Source organism: Hypanus sabinus, chromosome 13 (assembly GCF_030144855.1).
Source record: "Hypanus sabinus isolate sHypSab1 chromosome 13, sHypSab1.hap1, whole genome shotgun sequence".
NCBI classification, from domain to species: domain Eukaryota; kingdom Metazoa; phylum Chordata; class Chondrichthyes; order Myliobatiformes; family Dasyatidae; genus Hypanus; species Hypanus sabinus.
This window is the reverse complement of record NC_082718.1, coordinates 71213071-71226921: the sequence shown is the minus strand read 5'-3', so window position 1 is coordinate 71226921 and position 13851 is coordinate 71213071. Positions and strand designations below refer to the sequence as shown.

General features: G+C 41.3%; 1 protein-coding gene across 3 annotated transcripts in view; it reads left to right on the top strand.

Annotated features, from left to right (window-relative positions):
- asphd2 (aspartate beta-hydroxylase domain containing 2) overlaps positions 1 to 13627 on the top strand; it is an 89834-nt gene extending 76207 nt beyond the window's left edge. For 2 of the 3 annotated variants that reach the window (XM_059987872.1, XM_059987871.1), the window contains 2 exons: positions 8258 to 8371; positions 11499 to 13627. In XM_059987872.1, coding sequence (XP_059843855.1) covers positions 8258 to 8371; positions 11499 to 11608 — 224 coding nt within the window. In that variant the 3' untranslated portion in view covers positions 11609 to 13627. The remainder of the gene's footprint in view (positions 1 to 8257; positions 8372 to 11498) is intronic. The other variant, XR_009515405.1, reaches the window with a different exon arrangement.
- Positions 13628 to 13851: the final 224 nt, after the last annotated feature.

Sequence of the window (13851 nt, the reverse complement as noted above, 5' to 3'; positions counted from 1 at the left end):
GATTTCAGTGACCCCCGGAAGGTGGCAGCCCGGGCGGACTTGCTGTGGAACGCCAAAAAGATCTCCCAGCCACGCTTCCGGCAGCAAACCAGTCCAGGCCCGGCCGCAGAGTCCGCCTCAAACCGGCCCATGTGGACCTGGCGCAACCGGCCGAGTTTCCGGCACCTCGGCGCAGAGGCCGACCTCCCAAGCAGGTTCTGGCCCAGACTCTGGACATTGGGGGGTGTATCGCCGGTTCTGGGGGGGGGTTATGTGGCGACCCATTTCCTGGCGCATCCGAACCGACTCACAATTAGATAGCCTACGGGGGTTTGCGAGCACAGAGCTTTGGAGCCTCTGCGCCACGGGGGGCAGGTTGAGGGAGGCTTAAAAGTGAGGCTGAGGATTTCGAATAAAGTTTTTTCCTTCGACTACAGTTACCGACTCCGTGTCGTAATTTTAGCGCTGCGTGTAGCACTCCGCTACAGTGTGTAGTTTTTCATTGATTTTCTTGTATTTCTACATTCTACTGTGAAAACCTGCGAAAAAAATTAACCTCAGGGTAGTATAAGGTGACATAAAGTGGTGCAAGAAAGTTTGTGAACACTAGAGTTTTCTCTATTTCTGCATAAATATGACCTAAAATGTCATCAGATCTTCTGTTAAATCCTAAAACTAGATAAAGAGAAAAAATAAGTGATAAATATTGAGAACTTGAGATGAAGAGTGCTTGAAAGTGAGTCTATAGCTTATGGGAATAGTTCAGTGATGCAGCGAGTGAAGTTATCCCCTTTGGTTCAGGAGCCTGATGGTTGAAGGGTCGTAACTGTTCCTGAACTTGATGATATGGGTCTCGAGGCTCCTGTACCTCCTTCCTGATGACAGTGAAAAGAGAGCATTGTCTGGATAGTTGGGGTCCTTGATGATGGGTGCTGTTTTCCTGTGACAACGCTCCATGTAGGTGTGATAGTAGAGAAGAAGAAGAAGAAAGCCCTTAACTCCGAGTGGAGTTATCGGGGTGCCATCATGACGGCATATTTTTAGCAGGCTTTCTTGTTTTTACGAGGCTGAGTTGCTAGCTCGATGCTCAACCCAGCATGGATGGAAAGCATGCAGGGGAGCCAGCTGGATTCGAACTTGGGAGCCTTCACTTCAGTCCGGCGCTGATGCCACTATGCCACCAGCCAGCTATGGAAGAGAGGGCTTCATCCATAATGGACTGAGCCGTATAGTGTTGTGTATTTTAATAGTTCACTAATATTTGAGTAATATTGTACGTGTGTGTGTGTGTGTGTGTGTGTGTGTGTGTGTGTGTGTGTGTGTGTCTATATTATACAGTTTGATTCAGCATTCTTCATTTGTTTACATAATCCGTTATGGGTTATATGTAAGTGCATGAATAGCTTACATCAATATTCCACCACATATTTTTGCACCTCACTAAATGGTATAAATACGTTTATCCCTGGGGTCCCATGCTTTTTTTACATTTAGTTTTATGTTTTGGAGTTACAAAACATACCAGTAGTGAAGAGTAAGTTTTAAAATGAACCCTACTTGTTGAAGCACTGTGATGATGTTTAAGTTTTTTAAAAAAAGCACAGTATGTTGTTTTTCTTCAGAAGGAGGAAAGAGATGGTTGAGTTTAAAAGGAAGGCAGAAAATGGATGAAATTCAAGGGTTCAAAACTTTATTAATTTGTTAAATCAAGCAAAACAGCCTAGCACAGTGATCACCCCATCCATGTCCCTGATGGGCCGAATCAATGTTGTCAAAATGAACATCCTTCCTAAGATTTTATACTTTTTTCAATCCATACCAATTTTCATTCCTAAAGCCTTTTTTTGACTCGCTAGACTCAGTCATATCATCCTACCTATGGAAAGGCAAGCGTCCTTGACTGAATAAAGTTCATCTTCAAAAATTTAAAAGTGTTGGGGGCATGGTTCTGCCCAATTTCCACCTATACTACTGGGAGGCTAACATTCATTGTCTCATCTTTTTGTCTCATTTTTATAATCAATCCGACTACCCAATATGGGTGACAATGGAGCTAAACTCTACTAAGAATGTTTCCATCTCTGCACTTCTTGGATCTGCACTCCCTTTTCGCACGTCTGAACCAATTGTTAATCCTGTTATCAGGCACACCCAGAGAGTGTGGGCTCAGTTAAGAAAGCATAGTGGCCTCCATGGCTTCTCTCTTTCAAGTCCTATTCTACATAATCATTTCTTCCAGCCTTCTATACATGATTCAACATTTCAAGACTAGTACAGAAAGGGCATCAGACACTTTAAAGATTTTTTTTAGACAACTGTTTTGCATCATTTGAACAACTGTCTGCAAAGTTTAATCTACCCAACACACATTTCTTTAGATATTTTATCCTCCCTCTGATACCAAACTTCCCTGAGACACCCAGCACAAACGTCATTGGTATGTTTCTCTGTATGAATCCATTGCACAAAGGTCTAATATCTTTTATCTGCGACAAGCTGGTGGCTCTGAAGTGAGCCTCTCTTGACAAATTAAAACTGCTTGGGAGCAAGATTTAAACTTTTCAGTGTCAGTTGAGGTCTGGGATGAAGTCCTCAAATTAGTTAACTCAACCTCTTTATGTGCCCGCCACTGCCTGTTACAGTTCAAAGTCGTACACATATGTCTAAAACTAAATTATTTCGCATTTACCCAGATGTTAATCTCTGTTGCGACAAATGCAAAAGGGGCGAGGCTTCCCTTATTCATATGTACTGGACATGCCCTAGTTTGGAAAAATACTGGAAAGATTTTTTCCAAACTCTATCCCAAATACTTAATTATAATTTGGAACCCAGCACTTTGATTGCTCTTTTCGGCACCTCCGGAGAGGGGGACATGCACCTAGGTCCAACTAAACGTCACACACTGTCTTTTGCTTCTCTGCTGGCCAGGCGCGCAGTTTTGCGGAGGTGGAGGGATGCTGCCCCGCCCACCCACGCTCAGTGGCTCAGGGACATCATGTCCAGTCTACACCTTGAGAAGATCCACTATTCAATCCTCAATTTGGAAATGAAGTTCCAAAAGGTGAGGGAACCCCTTCTTAAATATTTCCAAAATTCCCAGCCAGACTAAAGGTCCATTCTTTCTCCCTTTCCCCAGTACATAAATCCCTGACTTTAAGCATTTTCCGGTAAAACTCTTCAGACTCAAATTTGTTATCATACAACAGCCTATGTATTAGTAAAATACACCTTCTCCATACCAATGCAGCTTTGTGGGAACACAAAGGTTCTGTTTAAACCTTTTTGCCAGTGCATTGATGGCTTGGAGTTGGGGACTGGGAGTGGTGGGGCAATAAAGCATGTTTGTACTATGGGTGCATCTCTTTCATAAATGTGAACTGTACATTTGATACATTTGTTATATACTGTACAATCCTCTGTTATACCATGCTCTGTTTATTTTAAAAAATAAAAATATTGTTGAAAAAAATTCACGGGTTCATAAACAGTGAGTTCTGAGTGACAATAATGATAATAAATAACAAAACAAAGCAGAAGTGGCTGACTACATCAGGAAGATAGACACATTTGATTGCACAAGGGATAACTGTTTATGTATACTGAACAAACTGAGCAGTATTTTGAAATAGCTAATGCGAAGTAAGTGCCAGTGTTGTTAAGTGTAATTAGTGAGAAAATATATAGTTTGTGTTTCAACCAAAACAGCTGAAATAAACTTTGCTGATATCATGAAAGTAATGCACAAACAGTTAGAACTGAAACCATTGTTGATTGCAGAATGCTTTAGGTTTCCTAAGTAGAATCAAAAGGAAAGGGAGTCCTTTTGTTTATGTGGCTGAATTAAAGAGATTGTCCAAGCATTGCTAGTTCAGTAACGGGCTTATTAATGTTGCACTGTGAGATTATTTAGTTTGTGAAATCCTACAGGAGTACATTCAAAAATGTCTCCTAACTGAAGCACTTCTGATATACAACAGAGAACTTATACTGGAGAAAAGATAACTGCTGTGGGAATGACATTCATAACAGCAACTGACAGGGCACATTGAGTTTGTACGTGGTAAAAACAAGAGGGCCAGCATTGTGGGGTCACGATTGGCTGAGACAACTACAACTTGTTTGGAGATCCATCCATCATTTGCATGCCACAAATAGAATCAACTGGAAGTGAATTAAGAAAGATACTGGATAATGCCACAACAGTATTCAAGGATGCCATCATAAAACTCAAATATTATCAAGGATAAAATAGTGATAAAGGAAAATGCCAAACCAAAGTTTTACAAAGCCAGTTCAGTTCCTTATACCATTTATGATAAAGTAGCCAGTGAATTAGATTGCATGGAGGCTGAAGGAATTCTTTCCAAGGTTGTGGTCTCAGTAGCCAAAAGAAATGTATCTGTCAGGATCTGTGGTGATTTTACTGGAAGTAGATCAATGCCTACTGCCCAAGGTAGAGGATACCTTTGCAAACCTTTCTGGAGGGACGCACCTCAGCACAGTAGACTTAGTGGAGGCCTACCTACAGATGGAGATGGAAGAAGAATCCAAAGTGTTTCTCACCATAATCACTCACAAAGGCCTTTATCACTATAACAGGCTTATTTTTGGAGTATCCACTACTTGTAGGATTTTCCATTCAAGTGCTTTGGTGTTTCTCTACTGGCCCATGATGCAACCATTCAGTATATCTTACACACATCTGTAGATGTTTGTCATGCTGAATTCACAAACTTCTAAGGAAGTACAGGTGCCACCGTGCTAAGCCCAGTTCAAATCTTCTGAAATGATAACACCAAGGAATTTAAAGCTGATGACACTCTCTACCTCTGAATGCTCAGTGAGGACTGGCTAATTGTCCTCCAGTTTCCTCCTCCTGAAACCAATAGATCAGCTCAGTGGTGTCGTCGGCACACTTAAATATGGTATTGGAGCTGTGCTTTAACTGCACAGTCATAAATATAAAGTGAGTAGAGGATGGGGCTAAGCACACAGCCTTGTGATGCTCATTACTGATGTAGATTATGGAGGAGATAATGTTCCCAATCCGTCTTGAAGCTTATCAATTGGTTTTGAGGGGATGATGGTATTGAACGCCAAATTGTAGTTAATAAAAAGCATCCTGATCTGCGCTGTCCAGGTGTTCTAGGGTTGAGTGAAGATCCAATGAAATGGCATCTGCTGTGCTAATAGGCAAATAGGAGCAGATCCAAGTCACTTCTTAGACAGGAGTTGATGTGTTTTCGCCAACCTCTCAAAGCACTTCTTCACAGTGGATGTAAGTGCTACTGGGCAATAGTCATTGAGGCAGGTTACCACGTTCTTCACAGGCACCTGTATAACTGAAGCTTGCTTGAAGCAGGAAGGTACCTCAGACTACTAAAGTAAGAGGTTAAAGATACTAGTAAGCACTCCAGCCAGTTGATTAGCACAGTTCTTTAGTACTCAGCCAGGTACCCCATGTGAGCTGATTGCTTTCTATGGGTTCACCCTCCTGAATGAAGGATGCTCACATGTTAGCCTTGAATACTGAAATCACCGGGTCATCGGGGGCTGAGGAAGTTCATGAAGGTTCCTCCATGTTTTGGCAGTCAAAGCAAGCTTAGGAGGTATTGAGCTCATCTGGGAGTGAAGACTTGTCATCTATTTTGCTTGATGTTACTTTGTAAGAGGTAATAGCGTTCAAGCTCTGGGGGTGAGTATCCCCCAGTGACTCATGTTTGGTCTGGAATTACTACTTTGGGTGTGAAATGAGTTTCTGGAGGTCACACTTTGACCTCTTTTACCTTACTTAAGTCACCAGACCTGAATGTCACTGGTCTGGCCCTCAGCAGATTGTGAATTTCATGGTTCATCCACGGCTTCTGGTTGAGGAAGACTGAATGATTTTGTGGGGTCACACTCATCTATGACCATTTTAATGAAATCAGTGACAATCATGGGGTATTTCTTAAGGTCCTCTGGGTGCTTGAACACAACCCAGTCCACTGACGCAAGGCAATCCTGTAGCCGCTCCTCTGCCTCCTGTGAGCACCTCATTGTTGTCCTCAACTTTAGAGCCTTGCTCTTTAGCCTCTCCCTATACTGTATGCAGCTAGGAAAAGGACAGCCAAGTGATCAGATTTACTAAATTGCAGTCCAAGCATGGAACGGTAGTATGCAGTCTAGCATGTTGGGACCTCTGGTACTGCAGGTGATAATAACTGATGATAATTACTGATGATAACTGGGCGGAGATTTCTTCAAACAAGCTTGATTGAAGTGGCGGACTATGATTTAAAATGCATTAGGTAGGCTGTTTCTAGTTTGGTGATGGCAACATTCAATGTCTCGAGTACCTAGTTAACATCACCATATGTAAGCTGCAATCAGGATCACTGAGGAGAACTCTGTTGGTAAGTAGAACGGTCAGTACTTAATCATTAGATTTCCAGTTGGGAGAAGAAGACTGTGACAAGACCAAGACCACTGTGTCCGAGCACCACTGAGACTTTATCATGAAACGCAAACCCCCACCTTTTGCCTTCTCCAAATCACCAGTCCAGTCTATCTGATCTATTGAGAAGCCCTCGAGTCTGATCGCCAAATCCAGCATGTTTGGAGTTTTTCTCTGCAAAACATCAAACACAGCAATTTCTCATTTCTCTGTGATACAGCAATCTTGTTGTTAGGCCTTCAGTCTTGTTCTCCAGCGACTGTACATTTGCTAATAAGATGCTGGGTAGAAGGAGTCTCAGTCCTCTGCGTCTCAGCCTAGCTTGGAGTCCTCCCCTCCTCCTTTCTTCTAGCCATGGAGATGTACCTTTGTCTGCTTAAAGTTCCCATACCTGCATGCTTAAGAGTTACATCTGCCAAGTTCTTCAGAAGGTCTTGAAATCACTAGTTCATTAACAGTTCATTAGTTAAAGGGAAATTACAGGCTGCAGATTACAGTGGCAGTAATTCAGAACAGGTATATTTAGAAGTTTTGAAGTAGACACAATACTTTGCCATGGATCACTGCTGTAAATCTTGGTTTTTGGTAAACTATCTGACTGAGAATTCTAATCACGGTACAGACTTAAAAGCTATTGATGCTGGAAATTTGAAATAAAGACAAACAATACTGGAGGCACAGGTAATAAGTGCCCCCTACCCATGAACAAGCGCCTGGGACACCATGGAATAGATCGGAATGGATTTGACAACTGCTTGTGGCAGAACCTTGTGCTGGGTGAGAACAGGGCATTTCTTCCTTGCCCTCCCTCCACACCAGCTCCCCAGAGTCACAGCAATCAAGGGCTGGATGAGGCCATGTGGAGCTGAGCCATTCGCTCATGCACTGAGTCAGTGAGACCGGCTAGTGATCTCTCTTGCTGGACTCGTGTTCTCTCCCTTCACCACAGTTTCCACAATCATCTCCTTCACACTGTGTTTGTTCATTTCCAACTGGCTGACTCTTCATATTATGAACAATACTCAGGAACAGTATTGTTATAACCTGGGACTTACTGTACACAGTTTCTGCAGGGAAACAGAAGAAAATCATTCAAGGACCTTGGGTGTTTGATGATGCTCATGTGCCAAGCATTACACATTTCCTGGTTTTAAATTTGATTATTTTGCTCTGTATGTCACAAACACAGATTCTATTAAGAACCTAATGGTACTGGTTTATTCTTGTCACATGTCCCAAATTACAATGAACTGCTTGTCTTGCCCACTGTTCATGCAGATCAAATCATTACTCAGTGCATTGAGATAGAATAAATCTAAGTCACATTACAGGAAAGTAAGTTTATTAAAGTACATATACTCATGTTTTTGCTGTTATTTCTCCATGTGGGTGATTTTTTAGTTTTTGTGTGAGACAGGGATGGGGGGGGCAGGTGGGGGAAGGTTGCATGTTTCTGTTTCTTTTTCTTTTCATGTGGCGCTGGGATTTGTCTTTCTTTCAGCTACTTCTATGGTTTTCTGTATTTTTATGGCTATCTGGAGAAGACAAATCTCAGAGTTATATTGTGCATACACACTACGATAATAAAATGAACCTTTGAACACTACCTTCAGATTCATTTTCTTGCAGCATGTTCACGAATTAATGAAACACTGTAGAATTAATAAAGTGTACCAATAAGTACAGTGCATGTAAGCAATAAAGCAATATGTATATTCAGGTATAGTGTTGGTTAGCAGGCAGCACCTGCTATACTTAACAGATTTAAGATTATGTCTTGTTTTCCTTGGCAATGCTTGTCTGAATGTTCATTGTAAGTGTGGTCTCCTGCTGTTCCAGGTTTGAAGGTTCCCAGCAACTGTGAACTGGTGGTAGGGGGAGAGCCCCAGTGCTGGGCAGAAGGGCGATGTTTGCTATTTGATGATTCCTTCCTTCACACAGCATTCCATGGAGGTAAGACTCTAGTTAAAGATCACAGTTTCACTAACTTCTCATACTTAAATTCACCCTCTCGTATTTCAAACCCACTAGAGTCTCTGTGCTGACGGCTGTTGAGTGCCAGTTCCATGTTGGAGTGAGTGAGAAGTGGGATTTAGTCATCATCTGGCTCTTATCCCACAGGGACAATCTATGCAAAGAGCCTTTGGAGTACAGTGTAGAATTAGTATTTTTCTTGTAGTTTAATTTTCTTGTGTCTACTTATAATTTTTATAATCACCTGCATGTGTGTAATTGTTCAGTGAATTTTCAGTAAATTTAGTATCGTTGAGTTTTTTATATACAGAGAACTGTGGGTGCTTGGATGCCAGGGTGATTGTAGCAGCAGGTACATTAGGGACATTTAAGACAGTCTTCAGATAGGCACATGGATGATAGAAAAATGGAGGGCTATGTAGGAGGGAGGGTTAGAGTGATCTTAAAGCAGGGTAGAAGGACAGCATAACATCATGAGCCGAAGGATCTGTACTGTAATGTTTTATGTTCTTAATCCATCTGACAGAGTTGGAGGAATCTCAGGTGAAATATAATTGGTAAATGGGTTGTTTCTTTGCTCTATGTTATAAATAATTAAGATAAAGACATAAAGGACAAGAGGACTTTCCAAACTTCAATCCAGAAAAAAAGTGTTTAAATGGGATATGGAATAAATCTGAATTATTGAATGTCTTTACCTTTACCCCTTGAGATTCATTTGAGAAATATACCAGGGTCCACCTATATAGTAAGAGACTTTCCTCATTATATACGTTCTCTGATCCTCTCCTGCCTCCTCATTAACACAAGCATACTTCCCAATACAAGTTTCTGGGTAATGATTGGAAGTGGGATCCTGTTTACTGTAGCTGCTTGGGTCATTAAAGCATTGGTCAGACCACTCTTGGAGCAGTGTGAGCAGTTTTGAGCCCTTTGTCTAACAAAGGATGTGCTGGCATTGGAGAAGATCCAGAGGAGATTCAGGAGAATGAATCCAGGAGTGAAAGGGTTGCCATATGAAGAACATTTGATGGCTTTGGGCTTGTACTTGCTGGAGTTTAGAAGAATGAGAGGGTGTCTCAATGAAACTAATTGAATATTGAAAGTCGTAGGCAGAGTGGACCAGAGGGTACAGTCTCACAATATAGGGATGTCCCTTTACAATAGAGATGAAGAAGATTTCTTTAGCCAAAGGGTGGTGAATCTACAGAACTCATTGTCACAGATGCCTGTGGAGGCCAAGCCACTGGGTATATTTTGTTACAAGAATCACTCCTTGTAATAATGATCAGTGAAGCACAGAGAGAATCTGTACTTACCAATGGAAGAACACCTGAACTTACACAACCAATACCTGTGTGATGACCTTCCACGAACAATCAAAGAACAGATGGAGTTCAACCCAGATAAGTGTGAAGTGGTTCATTTTGGTAGGTCAAATATGATGACAGAATATAGTATTAATGGTAAGACTCATGGCAGTGTGGGGGATCAGAGGGATCTTGGGGTCCGAGTCCATAGGACGCTCAAAGCAGCTGCGCAGGTTGACTCTGTGGTTAAGGAAGCATATGGTGTATTGGCCTTCATCAATCATAGAATTGAATTTAGGAGCTGAGAGGTAATATTGCAGCTATATAGGACCCTGGTCAGACCCCACTTGGAGTACTGTGCTCAGTTCTGGTCGCCTCAGTACAGGAAGGATATGGAAACCATAGAAAGGGTGCAGAGGAGATTTACAAGAATGTTGCCTGAATTGGGGAGCATGCCTTATGAGAATAGGTTGAGTGAACTCGGCCTTTTCTCCTTGGAGCGAAGGAGGATGAGAGGTGACCCGATAGAGGTGTATAAGATGATGAGAGGCATTGATTGTGCGGTTAGTCAGAGGCTTTTTCCCAGGGCTGAAATGGCTGCCATAAGAGGGCACAGGTTTAAGGTGCTTGGGAGTAGGTACAGAGGAAATGTCAGGCGTAAGTTTTTTATGCACAGAGTGGTGAATGCGCAGAATGGGCTGCCGGCAACAGTGGTGGAGGCGGATACGATAGGGTCTTTTAAGAGACTTTTGGATAGATACATAGAGCTTAGAAAAATAGAGGGCTATGGAGAAGTCTAGTAATTTCTAAGGTAGGGACATGTTTGGTACAACTTTGTGGGCCATAGGGCCGTTATTGTGTTGTAGGTTTTCTATGTTTCTAACAGAAAATATAATACAAGTTAAAAAGGGATTCCTGCTGCTGGTCACATGTTCCTTATAGTTCATTTTTGAATCTCCATATATCTGTGGGGCACCTCACATCCACAATAGTTGGTCTCCTACAGAGTTACTGCTGCCAGCACACTTGAAGCATCTACTTTTATATTTAATTTCAAGAAGTGCATAGTAGTGTCATTGGCTACAGGTCAATTGTCTGACCATTAACACCTTTTTATTGGCACTGGTCCAGGCCAGCATCCAGTTATTACCTTCTTCCCAGCAAATGATAATCTGTAATTCATGGCTCTTTGTTCTCACTTACCAACCAGCTTGAATCACAGAGACCAGCATTCATAAACCTGAATGTTACATCCAATCAAAGAACACCTCATAAATAACTTCTTAATTGGAAATGATCCCAAGTTCAGTAGATTATTTGAGGCATCACTGTGTCAGATTTCAAACACTGATCAAGCCAAGTGACTGACTCACAAAATGGAGAACACAGTATCTTCATAAAATGGCAGCCTCCATCTCCTCCCTCATGGCAATAATAAAGACAATTGGTCTATCTGCTTCCACTGTCCTTGACTCATTTGAATTCACTAATTTGTAGACTGTAGTTCTTTCTCGCCAACAATTTAAAGTGGAGATTAATAGATTCTTGAGCAGTCAGGGTGTCGAAGGTTACTGGGAGATGGCAGGAGAATGGAGTTGTCAGGGATAATAAAATCATCCAAGATGGGATGGAGGGCCGTACTCAATGTGCCAAATGGCCTGATTCTGCTTCTTTATCTATGTATATGGTCTTTTGGTTGTACAAAATGAGAACTCATTGGACAGCCGCCATACTTTATCTTCTGACAAACCAAGAAATGTCAGACCTAGTCCTGACAGCGTTCTTTGTGGTTGCAGGTTCAGCTGAAGATGGTCCACGGGTTGTCTTCATGATTGACTTGTGGCACCCAAATGTTGCAGCCACCGAGCGCCAAGCTCTAGACTTCATCTTCTCTCCAGCCCGCTGACTCCACTCAACCCTGTTTTATTCTTCCTCCTAAGTGGCAGACCTCGGAAGGAACGGAGCGCTGGACAGAATGAGGGCTTTTGGATCATTGGACCTGCTGCCCCTTCTCATTTCATTAGAAAGAAATAAGTGGGCAAAATAAGGAAAAATAAGCTTTATTTGCTGAAATTGCACGCATTGTCGTGTTAATGGTTAGATGGAGAAACAAAAGTCCAAGATTTATTTGTGTATTGCTTCGGATTTATTTTTTTTTAACAAAGTAGATCACCCTCAAATTCCTTTTCTTTCCACCAGTCAGTGAGGTAGAGTGTGCAGCCGATTTGATTTCTGTCACACTGGGTTGCAGCCAGTAAGACGGTTTTTTCTGAGCTGTGTATTATCTTGATTTTAAGCTGTCTCCTCTAACAGACATAATCCAGGTTAGGCACTGTGAAGGGTTTTCTGGCCCAATTCGTCTGGTTGTCAGTGTTCATTTTGGCAGGGTTGGGTGGGAGTGGGTGGGTATTGAGTTGGAAAAACACAACAGCTGTACAAGAATTTTCCAAAGTAATTCCTGGGATTGTGGGTCCATGTACAGGTTGAGTGGATTAGAAACCTTATCGAGCATGTTAAAAACTCCTCTGATTCAGAGTTTCTAGATCAGTTTGCCATTTCTCACAGACTGCTTACTGTCTCGCTTCTGTACCTCAGCAATTTTAATGTATTTTGCAGTGAAAAACAACATATAAATTATAAAATATTAGTTTTATATTCAAAAAAGATTGAATGGATTAAAGGAAAATAACACACAAAACTGTTTTCATCAGGGAAAATGACAGATGGATAGGTCATACAGAGAATCCTAGGTATAAAAGAAGGGACGTCATTAGAAAGTATTGTGATTATCACAATTATTTTTGCAATGCAAATGCTTCATGAGAAAATAACTATATTCTCATTGACCTATTTATTGATTGAAAAATTATTAAATGCATTGGCCACAGTAATAGGAAAGAACAAAAAGATCATCATTGAGTTTCAAAAATTCAACAGGTTTACATTTATTTTTTTAACTAATTAATTAATGAAACAGAACTTGCTTCTTGGATCTGAAGAATACTCATTTGGGGCCATTATATTTTTATTTATCAATGTACGTTGGGATTAAATGAGTAATCCAGAATTATGTTTTTATTCCTTTGGTATAATCAAAGGAGCTAAATGGTTTACAGAGTTTGGAAGATTACTTTTCCACTTGTGAGCAGTGCGCGAAGAAGTTGAGACTGTAGTGAAAAGAGCTTGATGTCAGCTTCAGGTTTCACACTATCACTGTAAAGCACAGAACCCTGTGCAAGTATAGAGAAGAACTGCAAACAACTTCCCATCACCATGTCCGTGTTAAATACTTAGAGCTTTGCCTGTCCTAGTGAACTCTGAACAAGATTGTCCCATCAAAAGATAGTAAAGAGGTCAACTGCTGTACTGAATTTTTGGCAGCTGTGAATGGGAGATTTATGCTTGAATGAAACTTAATTGAATTTGATTGGAACTTTAAAGAGCTGCCTGATAAGGAGAAACTATCTTCTTAATTCAGCTGTAACCAAGCCTAGGCTCTTTGTACCACGTGAACTTAACTTGTAGTGCTGCAGTTATCTACTTCGATTACAAATGTAGTAAAGTATTACTTTTCTATTTGTGCCACCAGTGAATTAGCATTATGTGAACTTGCGTCTAAAAGGAATTAATGCAATGCCACAGAATTCAGTTTAACATCTGTGCTCTTCACGATGCAATGTGATGCTTGCCTATTCCTGTGAGTCTGACATTTCCATATGACGAACTGTTATTTTCGTAAGTATGCTTACCTCCGCTGGCCTAGTCATTTTGGTTGTTCAATCTGGCCATAAGATTGCCCCAAACCTTGGGGTAAATTACTTCTATTGATGCACTTTACTATATATGATAGCTAATGTGTTGCATGTGTACACATGGAATTGTGCTGGTGCAAGATCTGAAGAAATAAATCGGACATTAAGTTTTATTGCTGTGTCTTTCTTTCTCTCAGTCAAGGTTTACCTTAACCTAAGGTTAATATTCCTCTGTCTTAGGGATGAAAGTTATACTTGCTGTCCAGTTTTGTGTTGGTCAGTTGAGCTTTCACTGTTATAGGGAACTTCCCCCTACCCATCTCCTTTCAAATTTTCTCCTTTCACTTTAAGTGCATACCCACATCACCCTCCCCCCACCATCTTAGACATTTTGAAA